General features: G+C 35.9%; 1 protein-coding gene across 1 annotated transcript in view; it reads right to left on the bottom strand.

Annotated features, from left to right (window-relative positions):
• The window catches only part of LOC148939215 (tyrosine-protein phosphatase 10D-like), a 189,273-nt gene that overhangs the window by 112,622 nt on the left and 52,473 nt on the right, over nt 1–24,178 (bottom strand). The window contains exon 6 of the mRNA XM_089106813.1: nt 3,262–3,365. Coding sequence (XP_088962939.1) covers nt 3,262–3,365 — 104 coding nt within the window. The remainder of the gene's footprint in view (nt 1–3,261; nt 3,366–24,178) is intronic.

Consider the following 24,178-nt stretch of genomic DNA (forward strand, 5'->3'; position numbering starts at 1 on the left):
GAACCACTTTCCCAGTCATATAATCAAACACGTGAACAACCCCTTAGGTCTCAAAGGGTGTCGGCAAGAAATGCAATAATTAAAATACGAAATCAGATGACATAGTTCTCCAACTTATTTAATTGCTGGTTCGTTTTGTGTTTCAGTGAGTGAATTTTTTGTTTTCGTTGATTCCTAAGTTGTTCGCAAGTATCCGTCGATGGGAGTTCAGATTTTTTTGGATTTTGTGCAAATCGCCGGTTTTGGCGAATTGCTTTCCTTTATGGCTGTTCGGTATTTGGTTTTAATTCCTGTAATTTTTTGGCTTTTATTGAATGTATTCATCTTTTAAGTTTTTGGTTTTTTGGTTATTTTCACATTGACTGTCCACGTTTGTTTTTTGTTGTTTTTTTTCTTCGGCACTTTCCTTGGATACATTATTCCGTTTCGCGCTGAAGAAGAGAGGCGTTTGTCCTCTCGAAATATTTGCTTTGTTGTGTTTTTTCAGTATTTTCATTTGGCCTTTAAAAACCCCATTTTTGCTCGTTTTTCTTTCTTTATATTGTAGGACGGAGGAAGAGTATTCGCCACAGGAATCGGGCTGAGATGGCGTAATGCTACAGCCTGTTCGTAGCAGCAGTCGTGGTGGTAATTCTTTTTACGTGTTGTCTCTGTTAGTAATTGATCATGAAATCATGAGGACGATGTTTTACAATCATAAAAGAGCAGGGGAAAAGAACGAGTAACCTCCAAAATAAGAGGTTCAGAACCACCAATCTCTAAGATAAAGTACCCAGAAACGCAGAGATATATACAATATATAACAATTATCCATAAAAGTCCCAATTTTTTAGAAAATACCATGGTTAAATTACTAAGAACTAATTGATAATAGCCACTCAGTGTCCAGGACAAATGTTAACTTTGCTCCCCTATAATTATGATAACGTTTTGAAAAAAAAAGAAACCAACCATAATGTCTTCCATCTGCCTAAAGTTTCACTGAAAACGCTACAGAAATGACGAAAGTTCCAACTTGACTAAGAAACATATCTCCTAACAAACCCAAGCTTTTTTTTCCTTAAATAAGATCACCTTCTACATTCCAAAATGAGCGTGTAGATACTTAAAGTACCATAGACAGTGAAAAAGAAATCTGACTGTTGGAATTAATTAAGTGGAAACTTGCACAACCATGTATATCTAAAAATTTAAGGAAAATTCATGAATTATATTTTTAATGAAAATGATCTCCATGTCCAATTAATTAATAGAAGCAATTAATAGAAGCGGGTGCCTGAAAAGAAACAAGGAACTGGCACGAAAAATCAACAAAAAATAAGCTAAAATCATATGGTACCAAAAACCTTAAGAAGGTGTAGTTGCCTTTGGGAATCAACAGGTCATTAAAGTTTGGATTTTAAGTAGTGAAGTTTAACCAATCAGTCTTGATTATTTATTTTCATGGTTCAACGTGGCAACGCTGACGAAAACGTGATACTGCCCTACTAATTTCATAATTTGAGGCAACCAAAGTCAAATGTTAGATAATCGCGGCTTTAAGGTATGATAGAGCCTACTAGGCCCAGGGGGGAATGTTTTTACTTGATGTCCATGGTACTTTAAATACACAAACGACAACACCATATACTAATTGCAAAATGAATAATTTATTTCGAAACATCCTTAGATACTTATGTATTATGCCGCCAACACTCAAGTTTACGCAGTGTAAAACTCGAGAACTAACCCGTTTTATCTGTCTGTATTAAGAACAATTATTTTTCTATTATTAAGAACTATTAATAGAACTTAATATTATTAAGAATTATTAATATATTATTAAGAACAATTATTTACGTTCAGTAGAAAAAGTGGCAGGTGACATAATGCATTGGAATTATATAGTATATTTGCGCATTAGGGGGGGGGGGGGGTTAGAATATCCCCCTAACCTAATGTACAAATATATAGCCCAAATTTGTTTCTAAAGTATTATATTTTCATCATGCTTTGGTATTTTTCATTGGGATTAACCTAACTTCACTTATTGAGTGTTGGTGGTATAACATGTAAGTACCCATCCTTATTAATAAAAATTAGTACAGCAGCTTTCGTGTAATAATTTCTGACGAATTTCAGATTTAAACATGCACAATACCTATATCTTCAAAGTAATGTGCTCTTTTTTACCATCGTGGTTCGGAATTGATGTTTTTAAGTTCTAGTTTAACATTTTTCCTATTTAAAAATAAGTATTTTAGCACATAGATATAATTTTTGGAAGAAAAGTTGGGTCTTCAGAAAAATGAGAGTGCGTACCAGAACCTAGTAACATTATTCATCAGTAACTGACTGTCATTACCTCAATCCTAAAATTATGAAAAAAAAACTTTTCGACTTATAATATATAAAAGGGGTTAACATTCACCGTTTTCTGCACTCGTACAATAGACGCCTGCAGGGAAGGGGGTTGAGGGGTCCTTGGGGGAAACATGCAGACATAAGAACCGTGTAAAAATAGGAAACGGGAAAAATTCCCAATTTAGATCTCGGTAAAAACAAAGATCCTAGCAGCACTTGCCCCTTCCCTCCCTCCGAGGAATTTCCTGGCGGCGTTTATGACTTGCAAAAATCCTTCTGCGCCGCCTTGAACATGTCCAGAGTTTTAATCGCATTTTGGTCTATTTTAATTAAATGAATATAATGTACAACCGAATGAACTGTATTGTTAATTAGTGCTCTGCTCTTTTGTTATATTGAAATTTCACTGGTCACAAGAGACAACAAACCAGGCCATCCGATAAATGACGCGAAGACTTTTAATTATTGATACCTTCAGAGTTTGACGCTGAAGATATTTGGGCCATGCCCTCTACGTGGACGCCCATAGACTAAGCCACTTTACATTGGAAACCGTTAGGACGTCATAGCGGGGGATGATTAAAAAATACACGTCCCCTCTTGACCTACTCCAGTCAGTTTTTGCTGTTTCCTGCCACAAATCAAAACCCAAACCGGGATTGAGTCAAATATCTATTTGATCGGAATCGAGATCGAGTCAAATAAGTATCAAATCAAATCAAATAAGCGTCCTGGATTCAAATCGGGATCGAGTCAAATAAGTGATCTATAAAGATCACTTGATAATCAATACGCTATCGAATCATGCAAGAAGATTTGATATGAATGATTATTCAAGCTCGAGCCTGCTCAAATTTACCCCCTCTCCAACAAGCCCCTATTTACTATTCAAACAATCAAACACTAACAGATGCTTACCTTGTAGTTTGAGTATACCCCTGGAGGATATGGAGGCTGCCACAGAACAAGAAGCGTTGTTTCATTTCTGAACCAAACGATAAATCTACCAGGTGTATTCGGCCCTGAAAACAAAGAACTATTATTTTCATATGATTTTCAATCAGCTGAGGGATGGGTAAATCCCTCTCCGAGGTCGTCTTAAAGGATCCGACCTCTCCTTGAGGTCGTCTTAAAGGATCTGACCTGGAAATTTTTTATCATGAGGTCCTAAAAGAACTTCTTTTTTCGTGGTTTCACAAAAAAAACAAGTTAGAGGGAAATTCCTCGCGTCTCTCCCCCTTCTAAGCGTAAAAACTGCGGTTATCAATGGATAGGGAGGGCCGAATCTCTATTGACCCTCAAAGATAGACTCAAGAAATTCTGGAGACTTTTGGCTTGGTCACATTCAAAGAATGTCATCCAACCAGCTACCAAAGATCATCTTCGAGGGACAAGTACATGGGACACACCCCCAAGGCAAACCTCGTAAAGGAGGCCCTAGACGGTCAATCATTTTGATCAAAAACTTCTGTCAATCGATTGAATCAAGCATGATTGACTGCCTAGGAACCTGTTTGACAGTCAGAATATCGCCACTATATTCATTAGATTTCCAGAAAAGAAGAGGTCCTAATAGAGTCACAAAGACCAGACGGGACTTAAGTCACGTCAGGTTTTAAGAAACCAGGGAGCAATCAATATTTGTTACTGCTGTGTCACATCCGTTGCAAATCAATAATTTTTTTTAATATTTTTATTTAAATTCGTCAGCTTAGGCCAAGTTCTGAGGCCTCAGAATTTTCATTTACACATTCATTTCAAATCCTGAAATAAGATAATATGCTTGTAAACACGTAACAACACATTATTGGTTGCTTTGAAGGTGAGGTAGACGCTGTTTATGTATGAAATACTACAATCTAGAATCATTGGTATAAAGAAACTATTTTTTCAAAATTTTTTTTTTTTTTTTATCTCCGAATGCAGTAAAGAGTAAACACTTTTGTGATCATTATTTGAAAAAAACTACGTTTTCTAAAGAGTTAAAGAGGCTGAGTTACAAGGTCGAACCTTAAAACGTACAGGGATTAGGAGGCACAGTTGGGGGGCTACCACCCCCAAACCCCCGCTTTCGCAGCCTTTAAATATAAAAAAAAATTTCTTTAAACTGAAAGTAAGGAGCGACATTAAAACTTAAAAAGAACAGAAATTATTCCGTATATGAAAGAGGCTGTGCCATCCTCAACGCCTCGCTCTTTACGCTAAAGTTTGACTTTCTCACAACTCTTTTTTTAAACAATAAAAACTTTAGCGTAAAGAGCGAGGCGTTGAGGATGGCACAGCCTCTTTCATATACGGAATAATTTCTGTTCTTTTTAAGTTTTAATGTCGCTCCTTACTTTCAGTTTAAAGAAATTTTTTTTATATTTAAAGGCTGCGAAAGCGGGGGTTTGGGGTGGTAGCCCCCAACTGTGCCTCCTAATCCCTGTACGTTTTAAGGTTCGACCTTGTAACTCAGCCTCTTTAACTCTTTAGAAAACGTAGTTTTTTTCAAATAATTTCTGCACGTTTTTGTACAGTTTATTACTTATTATTGCTTGACTAACTGTTAGCTGATCGTGTCAGGAGTTAAAGTTGGGGGCTTCCGCCCCCAAACCCCCCGCTCTTGAACATTCTTGTGTTAAGGCTTTTAATTCCTGAATACTCAAATCACGTCGTACAGGGTGCCTCCTAATCCCTGTACGTTTTAAGGTTCGAACTTGTGACTCAGCCTCTTTAACAGCCCCCCAACTGTGCCTCCTAATCCCTGTACGTTTTAAGGGTCGACCTTGTAACTCAGCCTCTTTAACTCTTTAGAAAACGTAATTTTTTTCAAATAATTTAAAAAAGAAACTGAGTTTCTTTTCAAAGTATATAAAAAAGTTGCTCTGATGGTGAATCGAACCCGAGTTTTCCGCCTGAAAGTCTAAAGTCTCAGCCGCTGGACTATACAAACACAATAGTAATTGTTGTTTAGCAAATAGAAGGTATTTTCGACGCAAGCAAATTCCCAAAAATCTTGATATGTGGTTTTTGGAAAACAGGGAAGGAGTGATCAGATTGAGCTGAAATTTCGACGATAAGCTCCCAGGCCCCAGGAAAGCTTATCCTCTAAATTTCAGCCCGATCAGACCACGTTAAAGGGGGGGTTGTGGAGGGAAAAATTCACATGGGCTAATATAGGAAAACGAGGTTTTTCGTAAATGTAAATTCGGGGGATAATTTTTTCGGTCTGAAAATATCAAAAGGCCCTAACAGGTCGAATTCTGCTTCGAATGAGTCCTCATTCAACCGGATCCGTTGCCAACTGTGGCCTGTAGGCGTGGCTAACAAAAAAAAAAGAGATGAATTTTAAGTGGGTATATTTGGTTTTTTGAAAACAGGGAAGGAGTGATCGGATTGAGCTGAAATTTCGAGGATAAGCTCCCGGGCCCTAGGAAAGCTTAACCTCTAAATTTCAGCCCAATCGGACAACGTTAAAGGGGGCTGTGGTGGGAGGGTCCAAACTTCCGGCCCAGTTTACCCCATGAAGATAAAGTCGGAGGAGGATGAAATTTTGCAAGTTTCTTAGTTTGAGCTTGGGCTACAAAATGCAATTACCGCCGTCTCTCTGCGACCTCTAGGACCTGAAATCGCTTAACATTGTGGTGGGTCGCCTCTTTATAGAGGCACAAGTGTGCCTCCTTGATGACGCAAAAAGGCGTCAATGAATAATTGCGTAATGTTGTATTTCATTTCTTTTAAACGATATGTTTTTGTTTCTGTCCATTCTTTCTTTCTTTTTCAAATAAAAACACACACAAAAACTGAGTTGATGTTCGAATCAGCCTAAAAAGAGAAGCAATAGTACACGTTAGCTTCTCTTATAAGATTAATAATAGCATAAAAATTAACACGATAATGCTGGTATAACCAACATATCTACAAAAAACAAAAGCAACCTGAATTTGAAAGCCCAGAGCAGTAGAGGCCCTATTCATGACGTTTATGTGGGCGTAGCTAAGGATGTTACCCTCGAAGGGGGGGGGGTGACCGTCTTCAATTAAAACTTAGCTTATCCTTTGATTTCAAAAATTTTTTGAGGGACTAAGGAGTAGGGAAATGGTTTTCCTAGAGGGGAAACCACCCCTCCCCTCTAGATATATACACCCATTGACTTAAAAAAAGTTTTTTCTATAGTTGATATTTATAAACCTAGGACATGTTCACGAGGCGATCAGGTGCACGGTGCTGTAGGAGGCATTTTCCATTCACTGAAAGAATTCTAGTCAAATATATGAACTTACTACATAATCTTGATAAGGTGTCCCTTTTCCCGACGGCCAAGTTTTGCGTAAATTTTACTGTGAATGTCCGAAATCTGGTTAATGTCGGCATTCACCGGTGAATGTCCGAAATTCCTTGTCCTCTGCTTGGATTCAAGTGGCTTTGCGAATCAGCTTTTTCATTCTTATGCAAGCTTTGATGGTAAAAGTTAGATTGGGTTAGGTTAAATTAGGTTATAAATCTCAGAAATGGTTTATATACCCATTTAAATTAAAACCTAATCCGTCACCATCAAACCTTACATAAAACTGAAAAAGCTGACTGGCAACACCGTCTATATCTAAGTAGAAAAAAGGAATTTTGGACATTCACCGGTGAATGTCGACGTTTTCCAATTTCGGACATTCACGGTAACATATACATAGGAAAAATATTACTGTAGCAACGTAAACTGATATGTTTGCTAAGCGCAGCTAAATAAACAACCATTTTTTTTACTAAATCAAAGAAAGTTACATGTTTTAGAATAAATAATTCATAGTCGGGACTCCCCCCGTCTCCAAAATATTTTTTGACTATAATATTTACTGTATTATATTTTCACAATATATTTATCTTGTCATATTTTTAGATATTCATTTTAAAGATACAACACTCAAGGATGTTATATTGACAGCTGTTTCTTGGTGAAATTCTTTTCAGAATTTATGAGCTATTTACGATAGAGATGCCACAGGAATTTTCGCGCGGCAGAATGTGTTCCTTAACCACTGGACTTGGATCAATGGAACGCACTAACAGCCAATGGAAACTAATTACAAAAGGATGGTTTTCTATATTTTTATGAAGAAGAGAGACGGTTCCAAATATTATTTCTCCTCTGCTCTTATTTATAATATTCCGCCGAGTAATATTGCTTATACAAAACAAGTTGATGTTTATAATTATTTAATGTGAAAAATGGATTGCTACTGGCCTTACGAAACACAATTTAGTTTTTAATAATTTGAAAAGATTTAAATTCGTTTTGAAAATGAACTAAAAAATAGAATTTTTTTCTGAGAATCCATGAATATAAGTGAAAACGAGACACAAAACGGATTGGGCTATATATAACTTACATGACTTCACATAACACCGACTTTTTCTCTTATGTATTCATAGATTAGATCAATTTCAGCCCAGTCCCCTTTGCGCCCCTCGTTTTCACTTATGTTTATATACTCTCGAGAAAACTGAGATTTGGGTCAGGAAGGCGTCAGGATATCGACACGTCAGGACCACTACCGTCAAGACATCAACAAAATCCGTCATAACACCGACAAAAAATCCGTCAGAACCACTAACCGTCAGGACATCGACAGTCACAATCGCTATCCGTCAGAACGTCGACAGTCATAACATCGACAAAATCTGTTATAATATATTAAATTTTAAAACTTTTGTTTTTTGGGGTTTAGGGGGGGAGGTACCTAGGTTAGGTTATGTATTTAATACATGCTATGACCCCCCGCCCTCTGATGAGCTAATATATAGCCGAAATTTGTTTCTAAAATATTATATACTTATTACTATTATAGAAACTTGTACAATTTTTTGTCGATGTCCTGACGGATTTTGTCGATGTTATGACTGTCGACGTTCTGACGGGTAGTGATTGTGACTGTCGATGTTATGGCTGTCGATGTCCTGACGTGTCGATGTTATAACTGTCGATGTTCTGACGGATTTTCCTTGTCGACAAAATGACGTTTAGTGCTTGTGACCGTTAGATGAAATGGTAGCACCTCTTTGGATCCAGTGAATTACGAAAAGTTATCAACCGTACCGACGTAGCTATGCTCCGGTTAGCTATCCCATATGCGCCGGTAATAATTCGATCTCAAACCAGAATTATTAGCAAAAACTTCGCATACGTGTAAAAAAACACTATTAATCATTTTTATCCTTCCCTATAACCATGCTCCAAAAACGCATACAGTATATGTTAGGTCAAATAGCGTCATAAAGGCGGACCAACAGAGCATGGGTATAAACAGCCTAGGCACTTATAAGCGCCACTAATTTTAGGATTAGATGTTCAAGAAGCACAGCATGAATAGGGGAGAGTGAGGCTAGTTGAAACAGGGATGACTCAAAGCCCTCAGGCTAGAGAGGATTCTAATATACCTGGTTTAAATGCATCTTAGGTTACATTCTATATATTATTGCTTAAAAGTTAATGGATAATGATTTTTCCTCATTGGTAATTGATTATCTACAGAAATAATGAAGAAGAAAAAATAGAATAACCTCTGCAAATGAGCAGCTTTTATCAAGCTGCTCGGCATTTATTCACCAGCTTGGCATTATTTCACCATAAAAAATACATTCTTAAAGCTCAACCATTCTATTACAAAAATATATTTCTTATTTTGGTATAAACTATGCAATATAGGAATTTTTGTACTGGACATCTCAAAGTGTATCAACTTACCCCACCTCGGGACAAGTTGATATCAATATGGGGCAAGTTGATAGTGAGGTAAGGGCGATTGATATTTTGAAATGATTATAATAACTAGGAGGTTATACATCAGTATACAAACGTTTTTTTATTGAGTACACTTCAAATTAAAAAAAAATGTATATAAAAATATATAAATTTAAAAAATATATAAAAAATATAAAAATCTAATATAAAAAACATAAAAAAAAATCAAAATATAGATATACCTAAAAAAAAAAAAACAAGTTCAAACATAGCTCTTCCCTTTAACTGCCTAAAAAGTTTTCATGTTATATACTAATTTAAATTACTGGATTATATTTTAACCTGTGAGGTGCAGTTTCTACATGTGTAGAATTTCTTATCCTCTCAGCACGCGATATGTGCCCATCTCTTACATACAATATACTGAATCCGATCCTGACCAAGTTTTGATTCAAAATAGCCTACGACTTTAAAAAAAAAAAAAAAAAAAAAAAAAAAAAAAAAAAAAAACATCTTCTTCTCCCTCATGTTATTTTCTTTTAGACTTTTCGGCATCAGTTTCTTTTTGTTTCTTAGATTACAATTATTTTCTTCAATGCTGTTTCTCACACCCATGGATTTGTACAACTTCAATTTTGCTTTCTTCAGTCTTCGATAGCTTCTTTTTTTCTTAAATCATGTTTCCGATTTTTTTTTTTCTTGTGCTCATTAAAATTGCTGACTTCAGAGACTGCTTTCCCTTCTTATTCAGTCTTCTTTCGCTATTTTTGGGAAACGGGTGAATGTCTACTGGGCTCATAATGCCTGTTATAGTGCCAGCACCTGATGAGGTTGGCTAGATGATGTCTGGTTTAGAGTTGATGGACCAGGAGAAGAGCTATGTACATCAATGGTAGTTCCAGTGATCGGTAGTTCCAGCGATCCTTCATTAGCCGGTACTGGCTAGTCTGTGACAAAACTTGGCAAAAATATATGTAAATATTTGCCGATTATATGGTACTATGCCAGATCCCTCAAATCCTGAAATTATGCTCTAGGGCGTGATAGCTTGAAGAAGAGCAGTTTTGACTATTCCAAGAATGTCGTAGATTGTAACAGTCTTACCTGGATTACTTGTCATCTACTACTGCAGCAAAATAAAACTTTTTTAAAGGTCAGAAGACGGATACATCCAACAGTGGCAAGCGGTGAAATGTATGTGCCGTGAACGACAACATCACAAATTCACAATGCCATTGTTCCTACTAAATCCCAAAACGTCAACTGAGAAATGAGAATTATAGTTTTCTGATAATAATAGACGAGCATTTTCTTCTGATGACCGGACATGGTTATGAAAGTGTTTCATGAACTTGTAAAAAAATCTCCTGTCATCCACCCTGTTTTGTATGATGTATCAATACAACCAGGTAGCCCATTTACAATGAAGTGCTCCTTAAAAACACCCTGGGAAACATGAGCATTGGTGGAACACCAATGTTTCTGATTGCGTTTATAGCCATCGTCACAGCAATAGTCTGGCCCCTCTCAGCTGTGGCCTTCACAAATTGACACGCCCCTTTCTCTGATACTATGTATTTGGTCGTTGGACGGTCCAAAAATCCGGCTTATCAACATTCCACATATCCCTATCCTAAACGCGTATGATCGATAATCCATTTTAGGAGGTCGAAAAACATGTCAACATTTGACCTGTTGAAGCTTATGGCTTGGCTTCGCTAATGGATAGGCGATAGTGTCTCCTCATGAATGAGTTGAACCATTCTCGCGTGACTGATTTGTGTTTGGACTCCTGGAAACTCCTCCATGGAAAGCTCATCCCACGGCCAGGGCACTTCGTATCGAAGTAGTTGTCGTAGAAACTTCGAAAAGGGCTCTTTCGATTGGAAGTGCCCTTTTTAATAGTCGAAAGTTATTGGAAGGCAACTAACACCCCTTCCACGCCCACCATTTCCCCAAACACATCCAATCAAAATTTTGAGATAACCCTTTTGTTCAGCGTAGTTGATTTCCAGATAGAAAACATGCTTTTGAGGAGGATACTCTCCCACAACCCCCAGGGCAAGGGTTTTAAGTTATGCCCTGAGGGCATATAAAGACGATGTTGGCAAATTGTACTATTTATTATTGTTATCCTTTAAACCAGGGCAATTCGTATCAAAGAAGCTGTCGTAGAAACTTCGAAAACGGCTCATTCAATTCGAAACTGGAAAGGCTTGTGTCGTTTTTAACAGTCGAAAGTGATTGGTAGGCAACTAAAACCCCTTCCAAGCCCACCATTTCCCGAAACACATCCAATCAAAATTTTGAGATAGCCATTTTGTTCAGTGTAGTTAATTTCCAGATAGAAATTATGTTTTTGAGGAGGACACTCCCCCACACCCCTCACGGCAAGGATTGTAAGTTATGCCCTGGGGGCAAATAAGGTTTTTATAGTAAGTGTTGTTGTAGAAACTTCAAAAAAAGGCTCATTTGATTGGAAATTCAAAGGGCAAGTGCACTTTTTAATAGTCGACAGTACTTGAAGGGCAACTAACCCCCCTCTCACACACACCCTTTCCCCAAACACATCCAATAAAAAATTTTGAAATAGTAATTTTATTCAACGTAGTTTGAAGTTCTAGAAATTAGGTCTTTGAGAATGACAACCCCCCCACAGTTTTTTACTTTTCTTTGAAAAATTTATTTTGTGGGAAAAGTTTTTTTAATTAATCATTTGAAAAAGACTGAGTTCTAAACGTTTTTCTGATCACACCGGAAATCCCCCTTTCCGTGGTAATTATTTACTGGAAATACCAAACACGCTGAAAATTTCCCCCGGACAATTCCCTCAGGACATGTTCACATTTAAAATTGAGCAGGCAATGACAAAGAAAGACAAATAAAAAGCATTTCATATAGGAATTTCTCCTGGAAAGTTCAACCCCAGAAATTTCACTCGAAATGGAAAATTATCCCCATGGATACCCCCTCTCCAAGTACAAAATCCCCCTCCCCAAGTACAAAATCCCCCTCCCAAAAATATGTGCATACTTCTCAATAACAAATAATATATATCAGGGTTTTTTTTTAAGGGTGTATAGCCTAAACAAGTTTGCTTCTGGTGGTTGATTTATTTATTTGTTTTATTTAAATAAAACCCTTATCAAATATCAGTTACACGTAAACAATGGGCAAATTTTATGAGAACCATTCCCAGGGGCTGGCGAGGAGGGGGAGGGTTCATGTTATCTAACAAAATCACTCTCAAATCTTTGATTGAACAATTTTGGGGATAAAAGAGGCGTGGGAGGGGTGCTACTTGCCCTCCAATCTTTTTTGTCACTTAAGGACACTAGAGTTTTTAATTTACGTTCAAATGGGCCCTCTCCCTATATTCTACGGCCATTGGTTCGATACAGCCACCCCTAGGGGAAACAAAACATGCATTCGCGATCTTTCTTCTGACTGGTGAAAAAAATAAAAATAAACACGCATCCGTGATCTTTCTTCTGGAGAAAAAAAAAAAAAATCCACATTTTTGCAGATATGAGCTTGAACCCTCTACAGTAAGATTCTCTGATACGCTGAATCTGATGGTGTGATTTTCATTAAGATTCTATGACTTTTATGGGGTGTTTTTTCCTTTTTTTCAAAAATAAGGCAAATTTTCTCAGGCTCGTGACTTTTGATGGGTAAGACTAAACTTGATGAAACTTACATAGGTAAAATCAGCATAAATATCCGATTTTTTTTATGTATCTATTGATATTAAAATTCAGTTTTTTAGAGTTTCGGTTATTATTGAGACGAGTCGCTCTTACTATATAGAGTTCGTTACCACGAACTGTTTGACAAAAAATACAAAATTCCAAATTTTTACAGATAGGAGCTTCAAACCCCAACAGTAGGGTTCTCTGATATGCTGAATCTCATGATGAGATTTTCATTAAGATTCTTAAACTTTTTGTAGGTGTTTATCTTCTTTTTTGAAAATCAAACAAATTTTCTTGTAGCCTTTAATGGGTAACACTAAGCTTAATGAATCTTATATATTTGGAATCAGCAAAATTAGCCAACTCTTTCGATAAGTATTTATTGATATCAAAATATGTTTCTTTTACAGTTTCGATTACTATTGAGCCGTGTCGCTCCTTACTTACACTTCGTTTCCACGAACTGTTTGATTTTTTTTTTTAATAATGACAACAAACTCATGAAGTTTCAAGAAGCTCAACTGGACAATTCAAAAAGTTGAACCGGACAATAGGAAATGCTATGTAAAAAGAAAGAAGCTAGAAACCAGTGAACAAAATCATAACAAGGGGAAAAATCGCCAAAACTAGTAATAAGTCATTGGAAGTAGCAATGTTGAATGTTAATTCCGAAGTCATTCTGCAATAAACATTAATACATTTTTACCCGGTTGTATTGCTTCTTTTCTTCTCTGTTATTTCAAAAATAAAGGCTATTTCAAATAAAATGATTCCGTCTAAACCATCAAGTTGCTTTTCAGATTTTAGAAATATTACAATAGAATCTTTTTTTGAAACGTGCTATAAGCCAATGGACCTGAAACTAATTACTAAACGATGTTTTCCTATGTTTTTATGATGGAGAGATGATTCCAAATAATATTTTCTCCGGTGCTACTTTTAAATTCACGCCAAGTGATAATGCCAAAACAAAATAAGTTTTTGCTTGTAATTTTATAATTTGGACAGCATTGCCAGTAGCCAAACAAACAAAATAAACACTAAGGTTAAAACACAAACGTATTCTGGGGTCTTCATTTTACTGTTTTTCGAATGAAGACGTGAAATTCAAGAAGATTTAAAAAGTTCAAGGACTTCAACTAGACAATGGGATTTACTTTGTAAAAAAAAAAAAAAAAAAAAAAAAAAAAAAAAAAAAAAAGAAATTACTAGACAAATTCGTCACAAAGTGAAAAAATCACCCAAACAAGCAATAAATCAGTAGAAGCGGAAACCTTGAATGAAGAATCAAAAACTATTTTTGCGATAAATGTTAAATAAGGACGAAGACCACATTACTTTTCCATCATACAAACAACAAATGGTAAAAAAATAGGAATTAGCCTAACACAATGAAATTTTTGACCTTAAATGAATATTTCGGCTGTATCAGCAAAGCTAAGAAAATAAAGTAAGGCTTACAATATATGTGATCATCAAAACTAAAATTTAAAATTAAAACAGTCCGAGAATCAATGCTGCAAGGAAGTTCAACCAGGACTGAATAGAAAACAACATAAAACGAGGCAAATAAAAAAAAAAAAAAAAAAAAAAAAAAAATCAGGAGCATGCTTTTAATGCTATTTTTGGTTTTTTTTGCTGCTAACCTATACAATAAAAAAATTACAACAAAATTTTATTCTAAAAACTAAAATTAAAAATTAAAATTCTCCCAAAATCAGTCCTTCAAGGAATTTGAAGGGAGCTACTTCAAGGGCTGACAACGGTCCTTAGAAATAGAGTGGAAATGTTCATTTAAGATTAAGAATTTCACTGTCTTCGATTAATTCCCCATTGCTTCACTTTTGTTGTTTAAATGAGAACCGTTAATATTTATTTATCTATTCATTTTTCATTCTGCACCTATTTATTATCGCTAATATTTATTTATCGCATTCTATTCATTTTCTTCTTCTCTTTCCAAGTCAGGTATAACAAAAAAAAAAACACTGACTAAATCAAGGTTAATTATATATATATATATATATATATATATATATATATATATATATATATATATATATATATATATATATATATATATATATATATATATATATATATATATATATATATATATATATATATATATATATATATATATATATATATATATATATATATATATATATATATATATATATATATATATATATATATATATATATATATATATATATATATATATATATATATATATATATATATATATGTATATATTTATATATATATATATATATATACTATATATATATATATATATATATATATATATATATATACGTATATATATATATATATATATACTATATATATATATATATATATATATACATATATATATATATATATATATATATATATATATATATATATATATATATATATATATATATATATATATATATATATATATATATATATATATATATATTTCAAACAATAGGCTATACGAAAAATGTGGTTCAATACTGCTTTCTAGGTCTATAATGAAAGAAAGGTTGAGGTGGTTAGGACATGTTGTGCGGATGAAGGATGACAGATTGCCGAAGATTGTTCTTTTCGGCTAACCATCTAAGGCTAAACGGAAAGCAGGTCGTCCCCGTCTGGGGTTGGAGGTCGTCATAAAGAAAGATTTAAAGGAAATGGGAACTTCGTGGGCGGGTGTAAAAAGGGAGGCTTTGAATAGATCGGGGTGGAGGAGGAGCATGCGTAGCTGTGTTGGCCTCAGGCGGCTTTGTGCTGCGATGAGTTGTTAGTAGTAGTAGTAGTAGTAGTATATATATATATATATATATATATATATATATATATATATATATATATATATATATATATATATATATATATATATATATATATATATATATATATATATATATATATATATATTTGTACTTGTAGCAGGACTCAAGCATCTCTGCTCTCCCTGGTGTCCAGTAGGTTTGTCATTGTAGTAAGCCAAGAGTCTCGGTCGATCGCGAGTGACTCAACCAATTCGAGCCAGGGCATTTCTCATCTTCGTCCATACTTCTTGAAGCCCCGACTGGGTTTAGGTCAGTCTTCATGCAGGCGAGCCATGTTTTTTTCTGTCCCCCATGTCGCGTTTTCCATCCCGGAAGAGGTGTACATCTGAGGGCTTTATTGAAAAGGGTGTGGTTTGGGCGGCGAAGTTTATGACCGAACCCTTGGAGCTAATTATAGTTGTTTAATTATAGTGGCCAAATCAAAACACTGATGGCAGATTTTGCTGAGCTCATCATTGCTGAGTCGATCACGGAGTTTAACGCCAATGATTCTCCTTAATCATGAATGGTCAAACACGTTGAGGGCTTGAATGTCCGAGCTTTTAGAGCCCATGTCTTATAGCCGTATACAAGGCCAGACCCAACAAGGGTCTGATATAACCTTATTCTCGTCTTTAAACGAACTTTTTTCTGGTTTCATTGAGAGTGATTTAACTGGATGAAGACACCAGTTGCTGAAGCAATTCTTGACTGAATTTCGGAAGTGCATCCTCTTATTAGGTCTACCAGAGAGCCTAGGTATTTGAATTCAGGTATCTCGTCTATAGGCGACTGTTCTAGTAAAATTGGGGGGTCTTGAGATGATATACCAGACACCGTGACTTTTGTCTTCAAGGAGCTTATCTTCAGGCCGACCAAAGAGGATTCTTCAGCTACCTTAGATAGCATGGATTGGCTTCTCAACAAGATTCAGCTAATAAGCAAATATCACCGGCGTAGTCCAGATCTATGATCACGAAAATTGGCACTTACTTAAACGCCTGAAAAAGTCGTCATTACTCTAGTCAAAATCCAGTCAATTACGAAATTAAATAAGACGGGAGACAATATACATCCCTATCGGACACCAAAATCAATTTGGAACATCGAGGAGAGCTCCCCAACGATCTGAATTTGGGCTGGCGTATGCTGGTAGTATGCTTGGATAAGTCTGAATATCTTGCCTGGTACTCAATCTTCCGTCATGGCCTTCCAGATTCCATCCCTTAGAACAGATTCAAAATCTGTTATAAAATCTATGAAAAGATACACTGTCGGTTTCTAGTATTTTGCCCTGTGTTCAAGGGTTTGTCTTAAGACGAAAAGTTGGTCAATTATTCCCATACCTGGGCGGAATCCCGCTTGATTGGGCCTTGTCTTCATGTTACATATTCCTGGTGTCGGATCTAGAGGCAGCGAATTCCATGTCTTCAGCGATTGTCTCCCAGTACTGGTTCTTATCATTCTTAACCGGCTGGTGGCATTCTCTTCTCAGGCGCTTGAACAACTTCAATTTTTTGTCTGACACCTGTTGCTTGTGCTCAGCCAGCTGGACTGTGCGTGTTGACATCAATTTTTTTTATAGTCTTTTGCGGTATCCCATCATAGCTTATGCAGCCTCGTGGATTGCTTTGCATATGGTCAGCCACTCTTCATCCAAGCTTTGGGTTCTCTCGTCGATCGCTTGCACTTGGAGAGCTTTAAAGCGATTAGACATCTCTAAGCTGAATGCCTGTCGTATATTAGGATCATCAAAGCGATTGGTGTCTGATCTTTGTGGAGGTTTCCTATTGGGGTGTGCTTCTAGTCAAAACTTTAGATCTAACTTGAATAGGAGATGATCCGACCCATGTTTCGAGCCAGTATCTGCTCCAATGAACGATCTACAATTCGTACCCAATGCTTTCCAACGGCGGGACATGAGGATGTAATCAATCTGGCTTTTCGCTCTACCATCTTTTGAATGTCATGTGTCTATATGGCAGGACTTGTGTTTGAATAAGATATTGGTAATGACCAAATCATTTGCCATGGCAAAGTGAAGAAGTCTTGATCCCCTGCTACATCTAGCTCCAAGACCGAAGTGCCCAGCAATATATATATACTTCCCCAGCAATAAACAACCGGATCGTCAGGCATTTCATTGAACAGACGTCCCAGCACACTACACTGAGGGGTTGTCTACGTTTCCGAAGGAGTATCAGTTAGTTCAGCTTACCAGTTTTTTGGGGAAGGCGCAGATGAAATCTTCAACACATCACTTGCCGGCGAGGTCGTAGTATGGGCTTGCCTATTTTTCGGAGAAGACGCCTATGAAACCTTCAACACATCACTTGCTGGGAATGCCGTAGCATGAAATGGACTCTTTACATTGACTTGCATTTGGACGTTTCATGGAAACACATTTAACCATACAGGTCTCCACTCCCTGATGGCACTCTCTGCGGTTCGGCCTTGCAAGAACTGGGATTGGCAATTCCGACTGTTTCCACCTGACTACCACGATGAGAAGACCGCAGTCGGATTTATCCTATGTTTAACTAGGGACGGAAGAATAGAATAACCCGATGGAAGGACCACACCCCCGAACCATCCGGACCATCCAGTCTTTTTAAACCCAAGCTATTTCACATGAGCTTTAGTCAGGAGGGTATGCGATGTTATCAGCAACGATGACCATCCTGCCGAGTACAGGAGCGATATTGGTCTTCCCCGGGTTGCGAATCCAGGCCCTGCGCGAATCTGCTGTTCTAGTCCGGTGTGGGAACCGGATTGGATCCGCAGAAATTACGGCGATGCATGGACACCAGTCTTTTAACCAGGCTGATAGGTCCCCTAATACCGAGGATTGCAGTGTCCAACGAGCTACGGGCTTCCACAGTGTTTTGTCCACGCTGATCAGGGCATGGTACTGCGGAGCGCATGTGCTGATCGACCCAGCCGTCCTTTCGAACGGTCGTAATGGGAATTCTTTCTCTCGTACGCTGATGGTAACGTCACGTGAGCAGGAGATACCCATTCATTGGGAGAATTGTACGCACATACTAGTCAGAAGAGGTCCACGAGTCCCTCCGAACCAACAGCATTCGCCGTTGCTAACCACAAACATAGTCAGATCCGGAGAATTAATCTCCAAGAGCGATTTCGGCTTGTGGAGGAGTTCTACCCCTCGTTGCCAGCGGTGCTTCGTCCTTTTGGGTCTTGCATACAGGTTAGGGACTAGCCCATGCTGCCCGCTCCCACAACTTGCGGCGGTTGGCCAATGTCTCCGTGCCAACCACACCAAGACTCTTGGAGTTGGTGGACCTAGACGCTCTATCTCGATTTGCATCAAAGCCATTTCCAACGCGCGCACCGTGATGCTTGTTTCGGGGAATACAAGCACGGGGGAATACAACATGCAATATAGGCGGAGTTTAGAACACATAAATCTGCCATATATATATATATATATATATATATATATATATATATATATATATATATATATATATATATATATATATATATATATATATATATATATATATATATATATATATATATATATATATATATATATATATATATATATGTATATATAAATATATATATATGCATGTATATTTGTGTAACTGTTATTTTTTTATTTGTGGTTCAAATCATCGCCAGATTTTTTTTTATCTTGATTCGACCTAACCTAAACACTTTTATTTGGTCTATAAATCTTATGAACGTCGTAAGTGCCTAAAAAATGAAGGTAATTAACAATAATTAAGTGATGTTTGTTCCAGCTCTCTTGCTAAATTGTTCGGAAAAGAAGCTCGTTAATTATTTGTAATGACAGCGTCCAACGTTAAAGGCCAATACTAAGACTAATTTTCCAATAACATTTGTCTTCTTCTATATATATATTTATATACATGTATATATAAATATATATATATATATATATATATATATATATATATATATATATATATATATATATATATATATGTATATATATGTATATATATAAATATATATATATATATATATATATATATATATATATATATATATATATATATATATATATATATATATATATATATATATATATATATATATATATATATATATATAGTTCTGTGCAATATCTATAAAAAAAAAGTACTAAATAAAAATATTTTCAAATAGGTTACACGAAGATTAGGAGAGAAAATAATTTATAGTATGATAATAAATTTGTAATTTCAACTTCTATTTGATCCGAAAAATTACAGAAATTTAAACAAAGTTATGAAATCAGCTCTCAGATCGTCTCGAGCCTTCCAAACTCAAGTACGTAGCCTAAAAATGGGGGAGGAATACGAAGACTGAAAACATAGAACAGAATCAAGATTTTCCATAACGAATAACTGGAATTGGGATGGATGAGGAGCGCGCGTAGCTGTGTTGGCCTCAGGCGGCTTGGTACAGCGGTGAGTTGTTCGTAGCAGTAATAACTGGAAGATTTTGTCATAGCAAAAAAGCAACTAGCTAGTCCCACTTTCATTCAACAATGATACAGAAATAAAAAGTTGGAGGTCAAAATACCTAGCTATCTGCAAAAAAGTTGGGATTATAGAAGAGGAGGTTGAAAGTACCACGGACCCAATTTTGCCGTCCAATCATATAGATAAAGAATATTTACACAATTCAGGATAAGCTACCGCTACTACTACTTCTAACAACTTGCTGCAGCACCAAGCTGCCTAAGGCCAACACAGCTACGCACGCTCCTCCATCATCCCAATTTAGGATAAGCAAATCCAGACCAACCAGCTTAGAGTTAACAAACCTACTCAACCTACCAAGATTTCTCAAGCCAGCTTTCTTTAGGATTCTTTGTGCAAACTGGATTTTGACTTAAAATTATTGAAAACTGAGAAATGTAGATATAATTATTGCTTGCAGAGGAATTTCAGATTTAATCCTATAAAATTGAAGACTGGCTATATCAATTATGTAGATCTGATTCTTGAAAGAGTCTCTTTCTCTTAGTCCGACAAAGCAGAGAGTCTACTAGTAATTTCCAGCTCTTTTTAACAAAGAGTATAGGTAACTGAAAAAAGACGAAACTGGCGCTAAGGCCGAAAAAACTCACCAACGCCGTCTAGTGTTTGGAGTTTTTTTTATGTGTTTGGTGTTTTCATGTGTCATGGAGTGTTTTCATGGAAGTTTTTTTCAAACTTTGTCATTGTATCTTTTCCAGAAGTCGATATCACACACCTCTTATTACTACACTGATTTTGCCAGATACGTCAATTTTGCAAATATTGCCTAATTTTTACGCAAAAAATCACCAAACGCTAGATGGACTCGGTGATTATCTTCTCCAGCACTAGCGCCACTTTCAACTGTTATGTTACCCATACTATGTACCAGTTGCCAGCACAATCCAGTCACCAGTACTCTTTGCTTTTAAAATTGCTTTACAAATTGCAAACTTTAATACTCAAAACTCTAAAAAAGATAAATTGCTACGAAAAAAAAAAATTCCTCATGTGTGAACATCAATATGAACCAAGGGTCTCTCTCTGGCCGAAAACGGACAATTTAACATATAATACTTCTATTAAGACTCCAGCAATAAGATTATAACATTACTTGAAAGCTTTTTAAAATTTGACCTTAGTTAAATACAATACAAATTCACAAGGCCAAGGATTGTCAAATGAACATAAACCTGGCATACTTTGGCCAAAACATGAGGTCATGAATTTGTCCAATCCCAAAAAATAGAGATGCAAGGCAAGCGTTGGAATTCAACCTTTTAATTGCCAGTACATCCTGGTCACCTGGTCAATCAAGCCGTGATTCTCAACGTCGGGCACATACCCTATCGGTGGGGCACGGCAATATTTTGGTGGGTCTTGGGCAGGACGTGCACCTTTCGTTGAAATTTACTTTAGAGCCTTTATTTTAAAAAAAACTTATGTGAATGGCGTCACATTCAAATTCGTTTAAAGAACATAAAAAAAACATGATAGTAATGCAATGACGTTATATATTATATTGTATAAAAGGGGTGTGCGGATAACTGAACCCATGTAACTGAGCTTCCAAACTCAACCCCATTTAACTGAACCCTCGTGTAACTGAAACCCCGTTTAGCTTGAACCACGTGCAACTAAACCCTAATTAACCTAACCCTCGTGCATCAATTACACAGAAGTTGAATTGCATGAGGGTTCAGTTGCACGGGGGTTCAGTTGCACGGGGGTTCAGTTGCATAAAGGTTCAGTTAAACGGGGTTTACAGTTGAAGAGGGTTCAGTTAAAGGGGGTTGTGTTGTACGAGCAAGGCCGTACCCAGGGGGGGGGGGGGTTGAACCCCATCCCCAAGAAAAGGTTTGTCTACTCGTAAAAACTTAACAAAAATGGATATAAACAAATTTTGTATGCGTTTTTTGAGGTTTTTCGTGTAAACCTCCCCCCCCCGCAAAAAAAAATTGAGGAAACCCCTCCCCCTGAAAAAAAAATCCTGAGTGCGGCCTTGTGAACGAGGGTTTAATTGCAAATGGGTTCAGTTGCAGTGGAACCTGTAAAAAGTGTTATTTTTTAGTCTATTTTTGAATAAATCTATTGAGTTTTAGAGTTTGGTCCAGATCACGAAAGATTGTGTATCCTTATCTATCCTCAAGCTTATTTCACAAGGCCTTTTTCTGAACGAAAACAGATAGATTAGTTTACAATATTATCTATTTTTAAGAGAATTTTTATGTTTATATTATCTCTCTGTTCAGATGGTCACCTGAGAACAAAAATTTATATATTCCAAACGAAAAACATCCCTCAATAATGAGACTCCGAGTAACAGCGAAACCAGGGAAGAGAGAGAGAGAGAGGGGGGGGGCTAGATTTTTGTTGTATTCGATCGATCGAATGTTTAAACGGAAAGGGCTCGTTGGAAACTAAAACATTCTAATAGAATCACGTCCTCTTGCTTTTACACATCATCAAGTTATTATTATGTATAACTTTTATAGTTATTATAACGTTATTGTTATTATATAGTATTTATAGTTATTATAACGTTATTGTTATTATATAGTATTTATAGTTATTATAACGTTATTGTTATTATATAGAATTTATAGTTATTATAACGTTATTGTTATTATATAGAATTTATAGTTATTATAACGTTATTGTTATTATATAGTATTTATAGTTATTATAACGTTATTGTTATTATATAGTATTTATAGTTATTATAACGTTATTGTTATTATATAGTATTTACAGTTATTATAACGTTATTGTTATTATATAGTATTTATAGTTATTATAACGTTATTGTTATTATATAGTATTTATAGTTATTATAACGTTATTGTTATTATACAGTATTTATAGTTATTATAACGTTATTGTTATTATATAGTATTTATAGTTATTATAACGTTATTGTTATTATATAGTATTTATAGTTATTATAACGTTATTGTTATTATATAGTATTTATAGTTATTATAACGTTATTGTTATTATATAGTATTTATAGTTATTATAACGTTATTGTTATTATATAGAATGTATAGTTATTATAACGTTAATGTTATTATATAGTATTTATAGTTATTATACGTTTATAGTTATTATTACGTATATTTATTCTACAGAAAGACAATGAAGGTACTTGTGTATTATCCAGAACACACTCAAGCAGTTTGCTCTGTTAGATCTGAGAAAAACCAGTTTCTCAGTCTGCAATCGGTAATAATTAGCTTAGTCTTAGTGAGAAAAACTATGATTTAGGTATATTTTAATAAAGTATTTAATAATCTCGTATAGAGGTGGATAGGCTAGGTTTGGTATTTAATATAATGCGTTCTGGGCGGCCAACTTTCCATAATTCTTTGCTGTAGTTTCCATAATTTTATTACTTAAGTCTCGTATTTCAAACAGTAGGCTGTGCGAAGTGTGGTTCGATCCCGCTTTCTAGGGATGTAATGAAAGAAAGGTTGAACTGGCTAGGGCAAGTTCTGCGGATGAAGGATGAGGATTGCTGAAGATTGTCCTTTTCGGCCAAACGGAAAGCAGGAGGTCGTCCGTGGCAGGGGTGGGAAGATGTCATAAAGAAAGATTTAAAGGAAATGGGAACTTCCAGGGAGGGTGTAAAGAGGGAGGCTTTGAACAAATTGGGATGGAGGAGGAGCGTGCGTAGCAGTGTTGACCTCAGGCGGCTTGGTGCTGCCGTGAGTCTTTAGCAGTAATAGTAGCATTAGGCCTTCCAAAGGCATGCCATTTGACGACGACGATATTCTTTTTACTAGGAAGCCCAAACAAGGGGTTGGCCGTCCACCCTTCCCAGCCCCGAGACCCCCCCCCCCTAATTAAAGTTTAAAACATAAAGAAGACACAGGAGACGGATATTTCCCCTATATTTTACATTTATTTCCCCTATAAAATCTCCTAAATATAGGGGACATTTCCAAAATGTCTTCAACACAACGAAAAAAAAAGGAACTTTAAAAAAATTAAGAAGCGACCAAAAAATAAATAGAAACAATCCTCAATTAAAACAAATAGAAACAATCCTCAATTAAAGATTTGGCAACGAAATTATTGTGGATTTGGCGGTTATCA

The sequence above is a fragment of the Artemia sp. Qi Xiang Cuo genome, chromosome 21 (genome assembly GCF_049724085.1).
Source record: "Artemia sp. Qi Xiang Cuo chromosome 21, ASM4972408v1, whole genome shotgun sequence".
NCBI lineage: Eukaryota > Metazoa > Arthropoda > Branchiopoda > Anostraca > Artemiidae > Artemia > Artemia sp. Qi Xiang Cuo.